Consider the following 23,011-nt stretch of genomic DNA (forward strand, 5'->3'; position numbering starts at 1 on the left):
GGAGGGTGATGCTGTGGGAGGAGACTGGGGGAAGCACCCAGGCAGGAAATGACTGGCAGCCCGCCTATCACCTGGGAAAGTAAATGCTTTGATTTCTGAAGGCAGCTGAGCCCACACGCTGCCTGCCATTTGGAGCAAACAAAGGAAGCAGGGCCACTGTCCCCGGGGTGCTGTTTTGCAGCATGGGGATGAAAATGGGCAACAGCATGCCATCTTTAGGATTAAGGGTTATTTCTTCGAGCTCCCTCATTCAAAGAAGGCAATAGAAAACCAGCTGGACTCCAGGTACAGCCTCTGAGCTTCCAGGAAAGGAGAGGTAAGCAAATCTTCGGGGGGGGGGGGCATCGCTCACTCAAACAGCTGAATTATTTGCACAGAAAAAGGACAGAAATAAAATGATCAAATGTTGTTAATGTGGGGATTCTCTTTTTTTCATGCATCATGTTTATGTCTGAGCTTGACTCTGGCAGCCTTGGAGGCGCAAAAAGCGAACATTGTAAAAAAGACTTGCAGGCAGTAATGAAGTATTGCAAAAGCTGTGTGACTCCTATTCCTGCTTCTCTTCAACACACTTTTCCCTGTTCTTGGTATAGGGTGTGTTCGTGTTGCTACCTTACTATTGAAACCAGTATTGATGCAGAGCGGCTGTCATGGTCTCGTTTAAAGCGATGGTGGTTTGGTGTCCTCCCCTCTTCTCCAAACACAGCTCCCCATTCCTGCCGTTTCCTTTGAGATGCTGAGAGATCTTTCAGGCAGCTGTGTCGTTGCAGGCTGTTGTTTACCTCCGCCTTCTGGGCAGTGATAATCCGCTGGAGTATTGTCAAAGGTCTTTGCAGCCAGAATCGACTGGTTGTGGGTTTTCTGGGCTGTGTGACCATGGTCCGGTAGTTTTTTCTCCTCATGTTTCACCCGCATCTATGGCTGGTATCTTCAAAGGCATGTCACGGTAGTCGCACGTCTTACCATGACACACCTCTGAAGATGCTAGCTGTAGATGTGAGCGAAACGTTAGGAGCAAAAACTACCAGACCACGGCCACACAGCCCGGAAAACCCACAACAGCTGGCTAGGGTATCCTTTTCAAAGCCTGCCTCTCCTCCCTCTGTTCCCTCAACACTTCACAGATGAAAACAAAGATGTGATTAAATGCCCCAAATTCGCTACGGTTGTCTACTAGGGGGGTGACTGGAGATTGCTCAATATTATAACTAATTTCCAGGTGACATAAATCAGTCCACTTGGAGAAAATGGCCACTTTGAAAGGTGGACTCGATGATGTCATACCCCATTATAATCCCTCCCCACCCCTAACCCCACTCTCTTCAGGCTTCACCCCCAAAATTTTCAGGTATTTCCCAACCTGGAGCTGGCATGCCTTAATCACCACCCAATTCCCACCAACAAGACCCCCCCCCCCTCAACCTGCAATCTGTGTTTATTCTGCAATGCCCGTTTTCTTCAAAACCAAGGCGTTTGTTCTTTGGGATGACTTTGAAAATGTGTCTTCCAATATATTAACCGAGGGAGTCTATCCTCTTGACTGCTGCAGACCTCCCCCAGCCATTCTGAGATTTCAACCAGTCATTGTTCACCTGCTTCTAAAAACATATTTGCAGCCGCAAGGGCTAAATCGTTCTGCCAGGTAGAAACACCAAGCCTTCGTTCTTCTGTTTGGCGCCAGGTGTGGTTCTGCTGCCAGCTGAAAGACATGTCTATCACGGGGCTGAAAAGGAAGCAGCCGAAGACTTTTAAAGTGAAGGTGATAACCATGGATGCCGAAATGGAGTTCAACTGTGAGGTGAGTTTCTCTGTTCCGGAAACGAGGGATGAGGTTTTCCTCTAAAGTTGAACTGATGGGGTAATGATGGCTGAATTGGCCTATGATCCAGCTGGTGTGAGTATACATAGGCAGACGTACACGCTAGTTTCCTTACGTATAATCATAGGCTGAGCTCCCTCTTTTTTGCTAGTTTTCAATATGTTTTGTGTATTTGCAGAGCGGTACGTTAAAAAGCTTTCCACACTTAAAATCTGCCCACTTCCCAGCTGTGCCCTATGAAAGAATCATTACTGTGCCACAATGAATAAATTATGAGAATAAAGGATCCACCCTTGTTGGAGACAGGCTGCTGTCTCTGCAAGAGGAATTGCTCTGATTTTGCTTCCTTTCAGTCTGGTCCTGCTAGGGAGTAAGTCACTCCTGTGCCTCTGCGTTGAATACAATTAGGTTGTTTACCATCCTTCCTGATGTGGCAGGATTACTTTTATTCATTTTCTTCATTGATACTTTGCCTTTCTCCTCGGGGTGGGGGGTGGGGGTGGGGACTAACTTACATGGTTGTCCTCCCCATATTATTGACACAACAACCCTGTGAGGTAGGTTAGGCTGAGAAAGTCACTGGCCCAAGGTCATCTGGCCAGCTTTCACAACAGAGCGGGGATTCAAATTCAAGTCTCCCATACCCTAGTCTGAAACGCTAACCATTGCTGCCTCTCTTTCTAGAGAGAGGCTGTCTGCTGCATCCCTGGAGGAGTCACAGTTCTGCCCTAACTTCTTCTCAATGAGCAATTGGTTTGGCTGGGTGGGTTGGCATATTCTTTATTTAGAATCACAGAGTTGGAAGAGACTCCAAGGGCCATCAAGTCCAACCATCTGCAATGCAGGAACCCATAATCAAAGCACTCCTGATAGATGGCCATCCAGCCTCTCTCAAAAACTTCCAAAGAAGGAGACTCCACCACAGTCTGAGATAGTGCATTCCACTGTCGAACAGCCCTTACTGTCAGGGTGTTTTTTCCTGATGTTTAGGTGGAATCTCTTTTCCTTCACCTTGAACCCATTACTCCTGGTCCTCTGGAGTAGCAGGAAACAAACTTGCTCTCTCACCAACATGACGTCCCTTCAAATATCTAAACATGGCTATCATGTCACCTCTTAACCTTCTCTTCACCAAACTAAACATAATCAGCTCTCTAAGGCCCTTTCCCCACTTCCCTTAAACCTCGCACTACTTGAGGAGAGTAGCGTGGGGTCCCTCGGCACTCCCCACTGAGAGGGGCGGCGACAGCGCAGCCGCCCCGAAGCTGCTGCTGTCGCGCCCCTCAGCGCGCGGCATCCCAGACACTCTTCTGAACGGCGCCTTTTGACGACCCCGCACAGAGCGCGGGGTCGTGGGGACGCCTGGGCGCGTGCCTGGGATGCCGCGCGCTGAGAGCAGCGTGCGGCATAGGGGGATGGAAGCGAGTGGGGAAAGGCCCTAAGTCTCTCCTCATACGGCATGGATTCCAGACCTTTTACCATTTTGGTTGCCCTCCTCTGGATACATTTTGTTTGAGGCGCCATGTAATACAGTCATGGGATTTCCCTGACCCATCACATGTATTGTATTGTCTGATCTGACCCAAAGTGGTACACCTTTCCCCTTGTATAAACGCAATGATATATAACACAATTGATAATTCCGCTTTGTGAAGACATTTTGTATCCAGGCGATGAAGTCTTGGCCACCATTCCTCAGAAATATGAAGATATTATATTTAAAAAGAGAGGGGAGAGACACATGGAATATAGCAATGTATTATTACTTCTGTGTCACTGAATGAAAGGATCGATATCTATCACAATTGATATAAAACGTTTTATTTTACTAGATGCATTTGTATCTACCTGAACATATTGTGGCATCACATTCCCCCCTCGCTTGTGGAATAAATTAGAACTGTTTACCAAAGAACCCCCCCAACATTACCTTGTAATATCGGAATCTTTTAATTAGAATGTCAGGTGTCTCTATTAATCAACTGGATTTGTTTTAAAAAACTGAGTTTTGCGAATGGGGCCATAGGCTGGGCTTGCATTGAAATGTGGCATGCGCATAGCCCTGGGCTCTGGCAACGTTTGAGAAAAACAGGGCGTGCTTTTAAATTTATTTCATGTCTATTTGACACTTCCTCCACAAAGCTCAAGAAGATTCTCTCTTCAATTTCGCCCATACAACAACCCTGTATGGTAGGCTAACAGAGAATAACTGATCCAAGGCTGTGCAGTAAGCTTCAGTGCAGAATGATTTGAATCAGGACTGCCTCTGTCCTAATCAAGTATACTAAACTGCTGCAGTACACTGGCTTGGCATGTAAAAAGTATACTGCTAGCTGTACAGCCACTGCCAAGCTTTTAAATAAATATTTCTTCGTTTTCTGTCTTGTCATTCCCAGATAAAGTGGAAGGGGAAAGATTTATTTGACCAGGTCTGTCGTGCGTTGGGTCTAAGGGAAACGTGGTTCTTTGGCTTGCAGTACACCATCAAAGGGATGCTCACCTGGCTGAAGACGGATAAAAAGGTTTGGGGACCACCTGTGTTCAGATTAATACCATTTACCAGACAGAAAGTGAAATCTGAGTATTGTTATCTCTTTAAAAGAGAGCTGGCTCAGCAAAGCTACTGCGAAAATGAGCTGTGAAAAAGGAGTGTGAAATTAAGAAGAGCTTGGTTTTATACCCCACTTTACCTTTAAGGAGTCTCCAAGCGCCTTACAATCACCTTCCCTTCCTCTCCTCCCCAGAAGAGACACCTTGTGAAACTGGTGGGTCTGGGAGAGTTCTGAGAGAACTGTAACTAGCCCAAGGTCACCCAGCAGACTTCTTACGAGGAGTGGGGAAGCAGCCCTGATCCACCAGATCAGAGTCGCTGCAGATTCCCCACTCCTCCCCGTGAGTGGTGGACTCTTATCTGGTGAACTAGATTTGTTTCCCCACTCCTACATCCCACCTTGGATGGTCACAGTTCTTTGGAACTCTCTCAGCCACACCTACCTCACAAGGTGTCTGTTGTGGGGAGAGGAAGGGAAAGGAGTTTGTAAGCTGCCTTGAGTCTCCTTATGGGGGAGAAAGGCAGCGTATAAATCCATACTCTTCTTCTGCTTCATGTGGAGGAAACAAACCTGGCTCTTAACCACTCCACCATGCTGGCTGTCCAGTCTGGTCTTAGGTCCCTTTTCACTGGCACTCTGGAAATGCTTTCTTATGTGTCTTCCTGCCTCACACAAATTATGACTGTCCCATTTTAAATGGGACATCCCCACCTGACGGTGCATAAGATGACTCTCCCTTCTCTGCTGGCCCATATAGTCCTGCAACTCCCATGGAATTCTGCATCTATCCTCCTAGTCAGCTCTAGTGCCTGCCTGTCTAATTCTTAATTCCTCCCTTCCCTCAAGGAAACACACAGTTGAATACCACAACAACACTTTAAAGTAGGTCAGGCTGGAAAGCTGGTTCAAGATCGCTCTGGGAGCTTCATGGCAGAGCGTGGATTTGAACCCGGCTCTTCTCTGTCCTTGTCACATGTTTTAACCCTTTACCACAAAAGGCATTTTGTTAACTACCCTCCTTTGGTGAAACTGACCAAATGCCCAGGAACGGAGAACACTTAAGGGAAATTGACAAGAACTTTCCTATAGGAGAGATGGGAGGATATGGAAAGAAGTCTAGTGGGGAGGAAGCTATAAATGCGCTTGAAATGGAAAGCATCTGATTCCACAATGATGCAACCAACACGGGAAGGCTGAAACACGATCGCAAGTCCTTTGTTGCTCTGAATTTATTTAAATGCCTGGTCCTAGTGTGAGGTTTGCCAACCTTTTTGAGACTGCGGGCACATTTGGGGTTCTGACATGGCACCGTGGGCTCAGCATCATCAAAATGGCTGTTGCAAAATGGCTGCCCCGGGAAGCAAAGCTAGTCACAACATTATTGCCATGGTTTAACTTGAGGTAACACAGTGTAGGCTCTTGGCCTGCGGGGGCAACTGCTGCCAAAGGAACATTTAAAATAATCCACACAGCCTGTCGAATCTCCAATAGTCAGTCGGAAGCATTAATGGGCAAAAGCCCAACCAGGTTCCATCAATTTTATATCTTAAACCTGCGGTGGGACTGCCACCCCATCAGCCCCCGCCAGTGCATGTATTGATGGAATCGCAGTCCATAACATCTGAGTGCTAAAGATTCCCCACCACTGCAACTTAAATTATAGGTAATCGTTCTCCAGAGGGCAGGTCCGCCAGTTTCATCAGCCCCCGCCAGCTGGCAGGGTGATAACCGTAGTCCATAACATCTGGAGGGCCGAGCTTACACCTTTGTCCTAAACCCGTGGTGCGGGAACCTTTGGCACTCAGATGTTTATGGACTACAATTCCCATCAGCCCCTGCCAGCATGGCTGATGGGAATTGTAGTCCATAACATCTGGAGTGCCAAAGATTCCCCACCACTGTCCTAAACCATAGGTGTCAAACTCGTGGCCCTCCAGATGTTATGGACTACAGTTCCCATCAGCCCCTGCCAGCTGGCAGGGAATTGATGCTGGTGAGTGGTGTTTGCTAATCCTAAACAGTTGGAGAGCACCAGAAAGGCCCCTTCTGCACATGCAAATCCACTTTGCAGCTGGATTTTACTGTGCAAAATAGCAAAATTCACTTGCAAACAATTGTGAAAGTGGATTAAAAGTGTGTTATTCTGCATATGTGGCAGGGACCAAAGTGTGTTGGTGGGGACCCCTGTCTTAGTGCATTTAAAACAGCACTGCTACCTTCCGCATGTGCCCGCTGACGCCAACTGTAGGGGAGAGATTCAGAAGTGCTTTAGGCAGCTGGTGTGAAAATCTGTACAAATTTCACCTCACTGGGTGGCTTTCATCAAGCCTCTATTTTCTCACTTCTTAAAACAGCAGGAAAGAAGAGCCATCTTCTTATTTCCATATTCCAAATAGGTCGAAAGTCTGAGGAAAGCAAACAGATGGCTGGCTCAGAGCTACCTGGGTATTTTGTGTCTGAGATGACACTGGAAAGAGCAACCACTCTGCATACATTTGCAGCCCCGCCCTGGTGCTTGGCTGATGCTGTTCTTTTCCTCCCCCGCCCCCCTCCACAAGGTTTTAGATCAGGAAATCCCCAAAGAAGATCCAGTTAGTTTTCGCTTCCTGGCTAAATTCTACCCTGAGAAAGTTGAAGAGGAGCTTCTGCAAGAGATCACCCAGCACCTTTTCTTCCTGCAGGTCAGAAGGTATTCCTTTTCCTTAAAATTGGTTTTGAAGTTGTCGATGACATCCTCCATTTTTGACTCGCCTTGCTCAAACGTTTATTGCTGGGCAATCCTTCGTCCCCCAGAAAACATGGACTTTGGATGCTGCTGCTTTTCCCTCATTCCCAAACTTTGTGCCTTGAGAAATAAGTTGATTAAGAATTTGAATGCGTCCTGAGAGCTCAAAGCAGTCATCCGCAGAGGAGGCTGCCCACTGCACCTCTGTATGATCCATTGTTTTATGCACACCTCACTCACACTGTTTGTTGCTTTTGCACACACCCCCATGCGATTAGATTGGTGGCACCCAGGGACATGTGACCCTGCATGTCCCTCTGGCACAGGGGTAGGGAACCTGCAGCTCGAGAGCCGCATGCGGCTCTTCTGCCCTTGCACTGCGGCTCCACAAGCCGAGCCGCCAGCCCCATCCTTGCCTGCCCTGCAGGCAGCAGGGCAGGCGCACCAACTGCCCACGGCCAGCTGGGCTGCGCCGCGGGCTTCCCCTCTCGCCCACCCCGTTTGAGCAGGGCGGGCGCTTTTCCGGCAGTCGGTGAGGCTGAGCCGCTGGCTTCATCCTTGCCCGCCTGCAGGCAGCAGGGCGGGCGCATCAACTGCCCGCGGCCAGCTGGGCCACCCTGCGGGCTTCCCCTCTCGCCCGCCCCGTTAGAGCGGGGCGGGTGCTTTCCTGGCAGCCGGCGAGGCTGAGCCGCCGGCTTCATCCTTGCCCACCCTGCAGGCAGCAGGGTGGGCGCATCCATGCGCTTCTCAGAATGAGTGGAGCAAAAGGTAAAAAAACCCCAATATATACAGTGCTATCTTTATTTTAAATGTAAAAAATTATTTGCGGCTCCAAGTGTTTTTGTTTTCCCGTGGAAAACGGGTCCAAATGGCTCTTTGAGTCTGGCAGGTACGCCCCTGCGGCTTAGTATGAGGTTTCAGTCCCTGGCATTTCCACTTGAAAGGGATCAGGTAGTGGGGGGATGTGGAAGACCTCAGCCTGAGACCCTGGAGAGCTGCTGCCAGCCTGAGTAGACCATGCTGATGAACCAAGGCCTGATTCAGTAATGTGCTGAGATGCCAGGAATTGAACCTGGGACCTTCTGCACGCAAAAGCTGCACGTATCCAGGTAGCCACTCTATGCTGAGTCAAAGCACTGATCTGTTTAGCTTGTCTTCTCTGACAGGCAGCTGCTCTCCAGGGTCTCAGCCAAGACAGATCTTCCCTGCTGCCCGAGATCCCCTTCACTAGACCTTTTTGGACCTTCTGTTTGCCAAACCGGGGCCCTGCCATGGATCTATTTCCCCTTCTCTTGGAATATGCTGTCACAGGAGGTGGTGATGGCCACTAACCTGGATAGCTTTAAAAGGGGCTTGGACAGATTTATGGAGGAGAAGTCGATTTATGGCTACCAATCTTGATCCTCTTTGATCTGAGATTGCAAATGCCTTAGCAGTCCAGGTGCTCGGGAGCAGCAGCCGCAGAAGGCCATTGCTTTCACCTCCTGCAGGTGAGCTCCCAAAGGCACCTGGTGGGCCACTGCGAGTAGCAGAGAGCTGGACTAGATGGACTCTGGTCTGATCCAGCTGGCTTGTTCTTATGTTCTTCTCAAGCTTCGTCCATAAAATTCTGGTGTGCTTATGCTTAGATGTTTTGGTCTCACTGCAGGCAGCTCAGTTTCATCTTCCTCTTCGCTGCCACGGAGCAGTCATAAGTAGAAGGTGGTATCTGTGGTGTACAGAAAGTGGTGGGAACCCCCGCCCAGCCCCACGTCGCCTTTATGATGTTTCTGCTTGTCTTTCTGCACTCGTTTGCCAGCATGTGGGAGGCTGTGAACACCAGACACAGGCTTTGAGGGAGGCAAGGCAGCGTGCCCTGCTGTGCTCAGGCAAGCAACAGACCGTGTGCTGCGGTGGAGGCTGACGGCTGGAGGAAATGATAGCCAGAGGCTTAAGGGAGTGGTGGGGCAAGCTGGCACAAGGTGTAGGAGCAGGAGAAGCTGTGTCCTGTTGGCAGGAAAGTGGTGGAAAGAAGGAGAAGAGTTTGGATTTATACCCCACCTTTCTCTCCTGTAAGGAGACTCAAGGGGGCTTACAAGCTCCTTTCCCTTCCTCTCCCCACAGCAGACACCTTGTGAGGTAGGTAGAACTGAGAGAGTTCAGAGAGGATTGTGACTAGCCCAAGGTCACCCAGCAGGAAAGTAGGAGTGCGGAAACACATCTGGTTCACCAGATAAGCCTCTGCCACTCAGGTGGAGGAGTGGGGAATCAAACCCCGGTTCGCCAGATTAGAATCCACCTGCTCTTAACCACTACACCACGCTGGCTCTCATAACAAGATGACAAGAAGAGCCTGCAGGGTCCAGGGATGCAGTGCTGAGGGCCGATTCATATGATACAGAGTTCTAGCAGGAGAAGGGTTGCCAGGTTATCCCTGGCCACCGGCAGGGACCAGAGGGCAGGGTTGCCAGATCCAAGTCGAGAAACCTCTGGAGTTTTGGAGATGGAACCTGAGGAAGAAAAGGACCTCTACGGGATACAATACCGTAGAGTTCATCCTCCAAAGTATTGATTTCATCCAGGGAACCGATTTCTGTACTCTGGAGGTGAGCTGTAATTCTGGGGATCCCCAGCTCCCACCTGGAGCTTGGCATCCCCACGCATCAGGTTTTTGTGTCAGGCTGTGTGGGCCCAATTCTGTCAGAAGCCACAATGTGCAGTCAGGAGCAGCCATAGCCTCCCCCAGTCTTTGCAGCCTGAAATGAGCCCACAGAATTGTTTTTCTGCTCGCTCTGGTAGGAAACCATACATATTGCTATCGTTTCCTGTAAGTTTCTCACTTCGCACATAGGCAGATGGCAGCTCCCTGGGGCCATTTCAGGACAAGAAAATTGGGCAGGAGAGCCAAAGCTGCTTGTGTCTGTGACTGCAGTTGAGATCAGTTGTGCCTGCACGTATCTGGAAAGCAGAACCCGCTTCATACATCTGGTGCAAAGTCCTGGTGATGGCCCTAGCCATGGTGGCAAATCTATGGCACTCCAGATGTTCATGGACTACAATTCCCAGTGCCTTAGGTTCACCACTACTGTACTGTGCCTAATGTAATGTGTGAATCAGCCCCAAGATTGGAGCCAGTGGGTTGATACATGTTTATTCGGAGCTGATTTATACTGATTTATACTGGTTAACTAGCCTCGTCTTTGGCTAGAGCAGGGGTAGGGAACCTGCGGGTCTCCAGATGTTCAGGAACTACAATTCCCATCAGCCCCTGCCAGCATGGCCAATTGGCCATGCTGTCAGGGGCTGTGGGGGGGGGGTGGGGGGGGGGGGGGGGGGGGGGGGGGGGGGTGGGGGGGGGGGGGGGGGGGGGGGGGGGGGGGGGGGGGGGGGGGGGGGGGGGGGGGGGGTGGGGTGTGGGGGGGGGGGGGGGGGGGGGGGGGTGGGGTGGGGGGGGGGGGGGGGGGGGGGGGGGGGGGGGGGGGGTCCAGGGGGGGCTGTGGGGGGGGGGGGGGGGGGGAGGGGGGGGGTGGGGGGGGGGGGGGGTGGGGGGGGGGGGGGGTGGGGGGGGGGGGGGGTGGGGGGGGGGGGGGGTGGGGGGGGGGGGGGGTGGGGGGGGGGGGGGGTGGGGGGGGGGGGGGGTGGGGGGGGGGGGGGGTGGGGGGGGGGGGGGGTGGGGGGGGGGGGGGGTGGGGGGGGGGGGGGGTGGGGGGGGGGGGGGGTGGGGGGGGGGGGGGGTGGGGGGGGGGGGGGGTGGGGGGGGGGGGGGGTGGGGGGGGGGGGGGGTGGGGGGGGGGGGGGGTGGGGGGGGGGGGGGGTGGGGGGGGGGGGGGGTGGGGGGGGGGGGGGGTGGGGGGGGGGGGGGGTGGGGGGGGGGGGGGGTGGGGGGGGGGGGGGGTGGGGGGGGGGGGGGGTGGGGGGGGGGGGGGGTGGGGGGGGGGGGGGGTGGGGGGGGGGGGGGGTGGGGGGGGGGGGGGGTGGGGGGGGGGGGGGGTGGGGGGGGGGGGGGGTGGGGGGGGGGGGGGGTGGGGGGGGGGGGGGGTGGGGGGGGGGGGGGGTGGGGGGGGGGGGGGGTGGGGGGGGGGGGGGGTGGGGGGGGGGGGGGGTGGGGGGGGGGGGGGGTGGGGGGGGGGGGGGGTGGGGGGGGGGGGGGGTGGGGGGGGGGGGGGGTGGGGGGGGGGGGGGGTGGGGGGGGGGGGGGGTGGGGGGGGGGGGGGGTGGGGGGGGGGGGGGGTGGGGGGGGGGGGGGGTGGGGGGGGGGGGGGGTGGGGGGGGGGGGGGGTGGGGGGGGGGGGGGGTGGGGGGGGGGGGGGGTGGGGGGGGGGGGGGGTGGGGGGGGGGGGGGGTGGGGGGGGGGGGGGGTGGGGGGGGGGGGGGGTGGGGGGGGGGGGGGGTGGGGGGGGGGGGGGGTGGGGGGGGGGGGGGGTGGGGGGGGGGGGGGGTGGGGGGGGGGGGGGGTGGGGGGGGGGGGGGGTGGGGGGGGGGGGGGGTGGGGGGGGGGGGGGGTGGGGGGGGGGGGGGGTGGGGGGGGGGGGGGGTGGGGGGGGGGGGGGGTGGGGGGGGGGGGGGGTGGGGGGGGGGGGGGGTGGGGGGGGGGGGGGGTGGGGGGGGGGGGGGGTGGGGGGGGGGGGGGGTGGGGGGGGGGGGGGGTGGGGGGGGGGGGGGGTGGGGGGGGGGGGGGGTGGGGGGGGGGGGGGGTGGGGGGGGGGGGGGGTGGGGGGGGGGGGGGGTGGGGGGGGGGGGGGGTGGGGGGGGGGGGGGGTGGGGGGGGGGGGGGGTGGGGGGGGGGGGGGGTGGGGGGGGGGGGGGGTGGGGGGGGGGGGGGGTGGGGGGGGGGGGGGGTGGGGGGGGGGGGGGGTGGGGGGGGGGGGGGGTGGGGGGGGGGGGGGGTGGGGGGGGGGGGGGGTGGGGGGGGGGGGGGGTGGGGGGGGGGGGGGGTGGGGGGGGGGGGGGGTGGGGGGGGGGGGGGGTGGGGGGGGGGGGGGGTGGGGGGGGGGGGGGGTGGGGGGGGGGGGGGGTGGGGGGGGGGGGGGGTGGGGGGGGGGGGGGGTGGGGGGGGGGGGGGGTGGGGGGGGGGGGGGGTGGGGGGGGGGGGGGGTGGGGGGGGGGGGGGGTGGGGGGGGGGGGGGGTGGGGGGGGGGGGGGGTGGGGGGGGGGGGGGGTGGGGGGGGGGGGGGGTGGGGGGGGGGGGGGGTGGGGGGGGGGGGGGGTGGGGGGGGGGGGGGGTGGGGGGGGGGGGGGGTGGGGGGGGGGGGGGGTGGGGGGGGGGGGGGGTGGGGGGGGGGGGGGGTGGGGGGGGGGGGGGGTGGGGGGGGGGGGGGGTGGGGGGGGGGGGGGGTGGGGGGGGGGGGGGGTGGGGGGGGGGGGGGGTGGGGGGGGGGGGGGGTGGGGGGGGGGGGGGGTGGGGGGGGGGGGGGGTGGGGGGGGGGGGGGGTGGGGGGGGGGGGGGGTGGGGGGGGGGGGGGGTGGGGGGGGGGGGGGGTGGGGGGGGGGGGGGGTGGGGGGGGGGGGGGGTGGGGGGGGGGGGGGGTGGGGGGGGGGGGGGGTGGGGGGGGGGGGGGGTGGGGGGGGGGGGGGGTGGGGGGGGGGGGGGGTGGGGGGGGGGGGGGGTGGGGGGGGGGGGGGGTGGGGGGGGGGGGGGGTGGGGGGGGGGGGGGGTGGGGGGGGGGGGGGGTGGGGGGGGGGGGGGGTGGGGGGGGGGGGGGGTGGGGGGGGGGGGGGGTGGGGGGGGGGGGGGGTGGGGGGGGGGGGGGGTGGGGGGGGGGGGGGGTGGGGGGGGGGGGGGGTGGGGGGGGGGGGGGGTGGGGGGGGGGGGGGGTGGGGGGGGGGGGGGGTGGGGGGGGGGGGGGGTGGGGGGGGGGGGGGGTGGGGGGGGGGGGGGGTGGGGGGGGGGGGGGGTGGGGGGGGGGGGGGGTGGGGGGGGGGGGGGGTGGGGGGGGGGGGGGGTGGGGGGGGGGGGGGGTGGGGGGGGGGGGGGGTGGGGGGGGGGGGGGGTGGGGGGGGGGGGGGGTGGGGGGGGGGGGGGGTGGGGGGGGGGGGGGGTGGGGGGGGGGGGGGGTGGGGGGGGGGGGGGGTGGGGGGGGGGGGGGGTGGGGGGGGGGGGGGGTGGGGGGGGGGGGGGGTGGGGGGGGGGGGGGGTGGGGGGGGGGGGGGGTGGGGGGGGGGGGGGGTGGGGGGGGGGGGGGGTGGGGGGGGGGGGGGGTGGGGGGGGGGGGGGGTGGGGGGGGGGGGGGGTGGGGGGGGGGGGGGGTGGGGGGGGGGGGGGGTGGGGGGGGGGGGGGGTGGGGGGGGGGGGGGGTGGGGGGGGGGGGGGGTGGGGGGGGGGGGGGGTGGGGGGGGGGGGGGGTGGGGGGGGGGGGGGGTGGGGGGGGGGGGGGGTGGGGGGGGGGGGGGGTGGGGGGGGGGGGGGGTGGGGGGGGGGGGGGGTGGGGGGGGGGGGGGGTGGGGGGGGGGGGGGGTGGGGGGGGGGGGGGGTGGGGGGGGGGGGGGGTGGGGGGGGGGGGGGGTGGGGGGGGGGGGGGGTGGGGGGGGGGGGGGGTGGGGGGGGGGGGGGGTGGGGGGGGGGGGGGGTGGGGGGGGGGGGGGGTGGGGGGGGGGGGGGGTGGGGGGGGGGGGGGGTGGGGGGGGGGGGGGGTGGGGGGGGGGGGGGGTGGGGGGGGGGGGGGGTGGGGGGGGGGGGGGGTGGGGGGGGGGGGGGGTGGGGGGGGGGGGGGGTGGGGGGGGGGGGGGGTGGGGGGGGGGGGGGGTGGGGGGGGGGGGGGGTGGGGGGGGGGGGGGGTGGGGGGGGGGGGGGGTGGGGGGGGGGGGGGGTGGGGGGGGGGGGGGGTGGGGGGGGGGGGGGGTGGGGGGGGGGGGGGGTGGGGGGGGGGGGGGGTGGGGGGGGGGGGGGGTGGGGGGGGGGGGGGGTGGGGGGGGGGGGGGGTGGGGGGGGGGGGGGGTGGGGGGGGGGGGGGGTGGGGGGGGGGGGGGGTGGGGGGGGGGGGGGGTGGGGGGGGGGGGGGGTGGGGGGGGGGGGGGGTGGGGGGGGGGGGGGGTGGGGGGGGGGGGGGGTGGGGGGGGGGGGGGGTGGGGGGGGGGGGGGGTGGGGGGGGGGGGGGGTGGGGGGGGGGGGGGGTGGGGGGGGGGGGGGGTGGGGGGGGGGGGGGGTGGGGGGGGGGGGGGGTGGGGGGGGGGGGGGGTGGGGGGGGGGGGGGGTGGGGGGGGGGGGGGGTGGGGGGGGGGGGGGGTGGGGGGGGGGGGGGGTGGGGGGGGGGGGGGGTGGGGGGGGGGGGGGGTGGGGGGGGGGGGGGGTGGGGGGGGGGGGGGGTGGGGGGGGGGGGGGGTGGGGGGGGGGGGGGGTGGGGGGGGGGGGGGGTGGGGGGGGGGGGGGGTGGGGGGGGGGGGGGGTGGGGGGGGGGGGGGGTGGGGGGGGGGGGGGGTGGGGGGGGGGGGGGGTGGGGGGGGGGGGGGGTGGGGGGGGGGGGGGGTGGGGGGGGGGGGGGGTGGGGGGGGGGGGGGGTGGGGGGGGGGGGGGGTGGGGGGGGGGGGGGGTGGGGGGGGGGGGGGGTGGGGGGGGGGGGGGGTGGGGGGGGGGGGGGGTGGGGGGGGGGGGGGGTGGGGGGGGGGGGGGGTGGGGGGGGGGGGGGGTGGGGGGGGGGGGGGGTGGGGGGGGGGGGGGGTGGGGGGGGGGGGGGGTGGGGGGGGGGGGGGGTGGGGGGGGGGGGGGGTGGGGGGGGGGGGGGGTGGGGGGGGGGGGGGGTGGGGGGGGGGGGGGGTGGGGGGGGGGGGGGGTGGGGGGGGGGGGGGGTGGGGGGGGGGGGGGGTGGGGGGGGGGGGGGGTGGGGGGGGGGGGGGGTGGGGGGGGGGGGGGGTGGGGGGGGGGGGGGGTGGGGGGGGGGGGGGGTGGGGGGGGGGGGGGGTGGGGGGGGGGGGGGGTGGGGGGGGGGGGGGGTGGGGGGGGGGGGGGGTGGGGGGGGGGGGGGGTGGGGGGGGGGGGGGGTGGGGGGGGGGGGGGGTGGGGGGGGGGGGGGGTGGGGGGGGGGGGGGGTGGGGGGGGGGGGGGGTGGGGGGGGGGGGGGGTGGGGGGGGGGGGGGGTGGGGGGGGGGGGGGGTGGGGGGGGGGGGGGGTGGGGGGGGGGGGGGGTGGGGGGGGGGGGTGGTGGGGGGGGGGGGGGGTGGGGGGGGGGGGTGGGTGGGGGGGGGGGGGGGGGGGGGGGGGGGGGTGGGGGTGGGGGGGGTGGGGGGGGGGTGGGGGGGGGGTGGTGGGGGTGGGGTGGTGGGGGGGGGGGGGGGGGGGGGGGTGGGGTGGGGGGGGTGTGGGGGGGGGGGGATGGACTACAATTCCCATCAGCCCCTGCCAGCATGGTCAATTGGCCATGCTGGCAGGGGCTGATGGGAATTGTAGTCCACAACATCTGGAGTGCCAAAGGTTTGCCACCACTGTGAGATCTCCAGACACCAGCTGAAGGTTAACAACTCTAGAGGCCAGGACTGCCAGCTCAGAGTTGGGAAACGTGGATATTTGGGGGTGGAGCCTGGGGAGGACAGAGTTTGGAGAGGAGGGGGGGGGACATCAGTGAGCTGTAATGCCCTTGAGTCCACCCTCCAAAGCAGCCATTTTCTCCAGGGGAACTAAGCTCTGTCGTTTGGAGATCGGTCCTAATTCCAGGTGATCTCCAAGCCTAGCGAGGTTGGCAACACTTGACATTGGGTGGATGCTGATGAGAACCTGATCATTCCATGTAAACAGCTAGTCCTTATGCTATGGTGAGCAAAGATTGTTTTAAACACGAGACTCACCTGTGGAGCTTTGAACTCTTAGGACTGTCTTGTTTAAACTGGGCTTTCGTGCACGACTATGCCTGAATGTTACGATTTTGCAGATGGAGCACCAACGTCTGGCCAGGGAGACGCAGCTGCGCGAAGAGGCTGAGCGAGCCAAGGAGGAGCTGGAAAGGCGCCTGTTTGAGGTGGAAGATGAAGCTAGACAAGCCACTGAGGCGCTGGTGAGCCTTACTGGGACCAGGCAGCAGAGGCTGCCATGGTAACTGGGCCTTGAAGATGCTCTCGGTCACAGGTGTCAAACTCGCGGCCCTCCAGATGTTATGGACTACAGTTCCCATCACCCCCTACCAGCATGATGCTGGCAGGGGATGATGGGAACTGTAGTCCATAACATCTGGAGGACCGGGAATTTGACACCTATGCTCTGGGTTAATGGAGCCTCACGTAACTTGAAGTGATACTACATCTGCTCAGCAGGGTGAGCTGTTCAGTTAGGTGGCTACCACCTATATTGCCTTTTGGCGCTGGAATGAGGGTTGCCAGCCTACAACAACAAATTAACATTCAACAGTATACACGTGGCCTGTCATTCCCAGGTCACTGAATGACTTCATGATATCTTCACAATGTCCCATAATTTAAAAAAAAATCCTTTTCCAAAAAGACTGCAAAAAATCCTTACCGTTCTTTTTTGCTTTGCTATATAAGGACTGGCTCTTCGGGACAGAGACTCTGGCTGGAGTAACATAGCTTTAAAAAACAGTGCCCAAGGCATTCCTTGAGCAACCCCCCCCCCCACAACTGCGGCCAGTCTCTGGCCGAACTGCCCCCACCCCCCAGCTAAAATCCCTTTTGGTACCTTTAAAATTCAGCTTACTTTCCTCCATCCCACCTATCCGAGTGGCGCCGTCATAGGCAGTAGTGGCATTCCTGGCCTGGGGGACAGAGAAGAAGGGAGGGGGCAGGTGTTCAAATGCCCCCCCCCCACTCCGTGACCCAGGTGAGTAATGCCTGGGGAGCAAGCCCCCCTCCTGCCCCCTTTTGCCAGGATTCACCTCTGCTTAGATAGGTGGATGCTATGGCATTTATACTCTACTGAAGTCCCTCCTCTTCGTAAGCTCCGCCCTTTCTAGGCTCCACCCCCAAATCTCCAAGAATTTCCCAATTGGAGCTGGCATTAACAACTTAAAGTCACTTTCAGAAAAAATTTACAAATTCAATTTGCCTTCAGCAATAGCAAAACATCCCAGCCATTGAAAGCATTGTTTAAAATAAAAATCTCAGAATTGGTTTAAATACTAACGGGCACCACTGTCCCCTTTCAATCCCTCTTCAGCGCCGTTCGGAGGCAGCCGCGGAGCTGCTGGCCGAGAAGGCCCAAATTGCAGAGGACGAGGCGAAGCTGCTGGCGCAGAACGCGGCTGAGGCCGAGCAGGAACGCCAAAGGCTAGAGTTGGCGGCCCAGAAGACCCAGGAAGAGAAGCGCCTGATGGAGCACAAGATGCGGGAGGCAGAGCTCATCGCCATGCAGTTGGTGAAAGAGTCGGACCGCAGGTAATCCAGCTACTGGGCAGGTGGGCTCAACCGGCTCAACCGGCAATGGAGCTCTGGCAAAGTGCTGCAGAAAAGCACTTAAAATGGGGGGAAAAACGGGATGTGGGGGATTTTAGGAGCTGCTTGAAGTCGAGAGCCTGACCGTTCATGACAGTGGTTTGGTTTGGCAGGGCCAAAGAAACTGAGCATTTGAAACAGGACCTGCAGGATGCGAAGGAAGCTGAAGAAAAGGTCAAGCGGAAACTCCTGGATGTCGACAAGCTTAATCATTTTCCTGTGAGTTAGCGTGGAACATCTACACCAGCAAACGACGCTAGGTTAAAGCCTCGTGAAAAATCAAGGATGTCACAGTTCTTTGGATCTTTCTCAGCCCCACCCACCTCACCAGGTGTCTGTTGTGGGGAGAGGAAGGGAAAGGAGCTTGTCAGCCACCTTGAGTCTCAGGAGAGAAATGGGGGGTATAAATCCAAAACTCTTCTTTTTCTTCTTTTTAGGCTTATGAAACCCTGGGATAAATTCCAGTGGGATAGTCATATTAGTCTGTTGCGGTAAAATAAGTAATAAGAATGTCTTCAAGAAGGCAACCAAAGATCTCCAAAACAGATCTTTTGTTATGTAACTAATAACAGGCAGAAAATAGCATGTCATTGTTTTCTTTCTGCTGTATTATGATTTAAAGATTGCTTTTGATAGAGTTATTCCTGTGGTGATTTAGTGGGCCTTTCCCCACTCCCTTCCATCCCCCCCCCGCGCGCTGCTCTCAGCGCGCGGCATCCCAGGCGCGCGCCCAGGTGTCCCCACGACCCTGCGGTCTGTGCGGGGTCGTCAAAAGGCGCCGTTCGGAAGAAGCGCCTTCTGGGATACCAGCAGCGCTAAGAGGCTGCCCTGACAGCAGCATAGCGTCCGGGCGTGTAAGGCTGCGCTGTGGCCACCCCTGCCGTGGGGAGGGAGGAGGAACCCCGTGCTACTCTCCTCAAGTAGCGCGGGGCTTACGGTAAGTGGGGAAAGGCCCAGTGTCTTTTGGTACTGATTTCTTTATTGAGAGAACTTTCCTCCCCTATAGCTGAAAAGCAGTGTGCAAATGTAATAAATAAATAACCATATAATTCTCCTCTTACTCTTTCCCACTAAGTGCCCCCCAGCCTTCACGGCTGGCACCAGAGATGCCAGTGCTGACAAAGGAGGTGTAAAGCTGGACTTAAGAGACATCGACTTGAAGAGGCTCTCCTTGGAGATTGAAAGAGAGAGGTAGGACCAGTGGTGGGATCCAAACATTTTAGTAACAGGTTCCCATGGTGGTGGGATTCAAACAGTGGCGTAGTGCCAATGGGGCTGGGCGGAGCACGACGGGGGCGTGGCCGGGCATTCCGGGGGCGGGGCGTTAATAATTTCTCGGTTACTGTAAAAAACTTACTGTAAAAAAATAGTTCCTAATTTCCAGCTGGTATCTTTCTGTCCATAATTTAAACTCATTATAGCAAGTCCTATCATCTACTGCCAACAGAAACAACTACTTCTCCTCTAATTGACTGCCTGTCAAATACTTAATACTTTCAAATACTTAATTTGGTTTCTAGAAATGAAAAGAAGGATGCTTTCCTTAAACAAGAAACTTTACCATATTACTAAAACATGTTTTTAAAACAGCCCAACAGGGAGAATTATCCCGTTTTCTACCTTCGCTAACCAGCCACATAGGAAACAACAGGACTTTATGATTTTTGGACCTAATGGAAAAGCAGACCCAATTAGTAACCCCCTCTCGGCACACACAAATAATTAGTAACCAACTCTCGGGAACTGGTGAGAACCTGCTGGATTCCACCTCTGGGTAGGACTATCCTCTAGTAGCAGAATTGGGAGATGTTCAAGACCATGGAGTGGGGGAAAAGGAATCCTTGAACTTGTGAGCCAAGAGGAGAAGTGATTGAATGCACTTATCCCCTTCAGTACAAAAAATTACAAAAGGATTATCTGCCCCAGAATAACCTGGTATGAAGGAAACAGAGAATCATGCAGAGATGCAGTGGGCAGCCTGTTGGGTAGTTCTATGTGCTCACCCAGAAGTATTTCATAGGATCTTCATAAGGCACACTAACAATTGCTTTGGAGCAGAGTCTGGAAATGACACCTAGAGGTCACTTTTTGTTGCAATGCAAAACTGAGTGGTGCTGTTAAAAATGGCATAAAAACGTGGTTGAAGTACTCAAGGTTAGTTGTCTGAATGTGGGCCACACTACTAATAGTGCTTGATTAGGATCTATCAGACAAGAATATGAAGTTGAGTTATTTTTGACGGTTAGGCTCATTCCGCACATGCAGAATAATGCACTTTCAAACTGCTTTCAGTGCTCTTTGAAGCTGTGCGGAATAGCAAAATGCACTTGCAAACAGTTGTGAAAGTGGTTTGAAAACGCATTATTTTGCGTGTGCGGAAGGGGCCTTAGTCAATTTCAGGTGTTGTATGGATTCAGACATTCTGTCTTGTTCTGTGGTGATGTCTTCTGAGCCTACAGAAAGAATGAACCTTAGTTTTCAGGAACTAACCAAAGTTAAAACAAACCATGGCCGTTTGTGATGTCTAAGCTGAAGAATTGCCCAGGGGGGCTGCACCAGAAAAGGTGAAAACAAAACATAACAAAAGGCACACAGAGAATTTTCAGATATGTAAACAATATTTATTCAGTGATGTCGATGCATTTTGCATCAAAATGCTTCCTTGGGGATCAAGCCAAAGGAAGCGTTTTGTCGTGAAATGCATCAAGATCCTCAAATAAATGTTGTTTATATATTTGAAGAGTCTCTGTGCACCTTTTGTTTTTTCATGTCTAAACTGAGCCAGTATCTAAACTGAGCCATTCCCCATCTAGATACCAATGTCTATGTGCCTATGCAGCAAATCTGAAGTATAGGGTGCACTTGATCGTGATTTTTATACTGTGTCCATTCCTTGATTTCTTTTCTGTGACCAACAGGTTAGATTACCTTGATAAGAGCCGGAAGTTCGAAGATCGACTAAAAGAACTCAAGTCAGAAATCCATGCTTTGAAACTTGAGGAGAAACAGGCTGGGCTTCACTCACGTTGGAATAAACTGTTTGGATCCTTGGATCGATACTCGCAGAAAATATACAAGGTTTAAATGCAGTCAAGCTAACCATTTTTAAAAAATTAATTCTTTATTATTTTATTTTATTTATTTATTTTATTTTATTAAACTTATAGGCCGCCTATCCCCGAAGGGCTCAAGGCGGCTTCCAACATGGCTGTTACATAGACAGCAATCAACAACATAAAATACTAAAATCATTAAAACCTAAGAACTAAGCAGCATTATTAGAGCATAAGGGTGTGGGACCAGACCAAGGGTTCGTCTAATCTAGTACTCTGCCTTCAATAGTGGCCAGTCAAATACTTTCAGAGCTCCCGTGGAATTTGGGATAATGGTGCTGATTTTCCCATCACAAAAAGAGTCCTTAGTGCCTTCAGGAAACTACAGCTCCTAAGATACTTTGGGGAGGGGGAAGCATGGAGACATGACAGTTAAATTGGCTTCACACCAATTCAGATTTGCAATGTAAATGTACTTTTGAGTTGAAATGAAGCTAACTTCTGGCTCATGTATTCTTTTAAGACTCCTTCGTGGATCGCAGCCTTTGAGCCAAATCTTTTGGACAGCCTTCAGCAACCTTTCTTGATGCATCCGCTAAATGCGGACAATACAGCACTTGGAACTCCAATAGAAAAACCCTCTTTTCAGACCGATTTGTTGGTGGCTGGAAATGTGGGGACAGGAACCAGAAAGCAAATCAAGGTAACTAGGTTTTTGATTATCCCAGTTCAAAGAACAGTCTGTTCACCAATCAATATCTCTGCATTCCAGTGCAATGTTTCCAGCACTATCATCTTTCAAGTTGATAAGACCAGAACTATACAATCTGTACCCTGTTCTTATGTCTGCTTTTAGTGTTTTGAAGGCCCAGAAAAGGCTTTTTTCAAATTATCAAGGAGACAAATTGCAAAATTTGGGGGAGCACTGAAAAAAGCTCCCAATTTTTTTCCCCTTGGAAGGAAAAACAAGGTTTTACTAGACATATACAATATTTTCATAATTTTTTGTTTTAAATGTAAATCATTTTAGCAACAATTAATGTGGTATAAATGCTTCACAGTGTCTAAATGTTGGCAGCCCTCTTGTGACTGCACGGGTGTTTCTGTACAAACAATATATTTATTTTGTTTACTACAGAATGTGTTTTTATTTTTCCTGTCTCTCACAATGGTCAAGCTTAAGATACATATAATTTCCCTGGTATGAAATGAAGACATTTATACCTTTACATTCTATAAATATGCCAAATAATGCAATGTTATGTTGATTAATTTATAAATTAAGCAGTTTGATTCCTTTTTCCTAGAATTTTTCCCACTCCAAAAAAGTTTCAGATGAATTTATTTAGTACTTATTATATTTTGGTGCAATAAGACAATGAGATCATATTTCCTTGTGCATTTTATGGGTTGTTATAATATCTCTTATTTACTGTACTTGTTATACATGTTGTGTTATATGTTAAAAAACCCCAGTAGATTCCTATGACTTCTACATTTCCAGAAGATATACATCAATATACATCAGTGACTTTGGGGAGATGTTCATATTCCCAAATCAAATGCTGTCTGCTTTTCAAAGGTCGAGAAAACGTTCTTCTTCCTCAATTTCTGCTTGCTTTTTCTACACAGGTTCAGCAGCATAAAACAGATGTGATCTACATCTGAAGATCTGGCGACTCCTTGAGAGGCACAATAAACATTTATGGACCGAAAATGGAAAGGCTCCGTTTGTTCAAAGTGCTCTCATTCGCACAAGAGTCTTTTCCAGATGTTTCAGCGGGTAATGGTTTTCGAACCGCTCGTCTGATCTGCCTCACCTTGCAGTTTGAACAGTGCTGTTATGTGATATTCCTACTGGGGTATGTCTGCCAGAACGCTGTGCATTTAAGTGTCTGTATTCCAGTAAGAACAAATGCAAACAGTTCTACATGTCGTGGTCCCGATCCAGCCCAATTTAGCGTTGACGACGTCCCTTGAAGCAAGTCAGCTCACCCACCTTATCCTAACAGAGCAGCATTCGGTCCTGCAGGTTTCAAGACGTGTGCGGTTTGTTTGTTTTTAAAGAGTTTTACGTTTGCTAAGATTCATGTTTGTAAATAATTCTTCCATTTGTTACGACAGTGCTTTAAAATAAAAGTTCATATGTTTGACCTGAGTGAGCTTTGAAGATAGAAAATTTTAAAAAGCCCAAAGGAAACTAAACCCAACAGAACAACACTTGCATTGAATCCATTATACTGAATTAACATCAGCCTCCTGGAGTAGATTTGTATTCCACCCTACAACATGGAACTAAGGCTTGTACACTGTCACAAAAGTAAGTGGCTGTAGAAAGGAAAATCAACAAGGTTTTGTTGGCATGCCGCTACTTAACAAGAAAAATATGCTGTTGCATTCTTTTTTTAAACCCAAGGGACCTTGGTCTCCTATTTGTTGCCCAGTTGTTTTGCATCTACCAACAATAAAATAGGTGCAGGGAGTGTGAGGTAGGCCTGGCCAAGCAATCAAG

At 57.2% G+C, this 23,011-nt stretch overlaps 1 protein-coding gene across 1 annotated transcript; it reads left to right on the plus strand.

Annotated features, from left to right (window-relative positions):
* The first annotated feature begins 23 nt into the window (after positions 1-23).
* On the plus strand, positions 24-22,657 carry LOC125445523 (merlin-like). The gene is made up of 11 exons (XM_048518606.1): positions 24-316; positions 1,682-1,798; positions 4,216-4,341; positions 6,930-7,060; positions 15,873-16,056; positions 17,172-17,389; positions 17,560-17,665; positions 18,522-18,637; positions 20,365-20,524; positions 21,023-21,202; positions 22,132-22,657. Exons 2-11 carry the CDS (start codon positions 1,709-1,711, stop codon positions 22,165-22,167), a joined length of 1,347 nt encoding a protein of 448 aa, XP_048374563.1. The 5' UTR covers positions 24-316; positions 1,682-1,708; the 3' UTR covers positions 22,168-22,657.
* The last annotated feature ends 354 nt before the right edge of the window (positions 22,658-23,011 follow it).

Source organism: Sphaerodactylus townsendi, linkage group LG16 (genome assembly GCF_021028975.2).
Source record: "Sphaerodactylus townsendi isolate TG3544 linkage group LG16, MPM_Stown_v2.3, whole genome shotgun sequence".
Classification (NCBI taxonomy): Eukaryota; Metazoa; Chordata; class Lepidosauria; order Squamata; family Sphaerodactylidae; genus Sphaerodactylus; species Sphaerodactylus townsendi.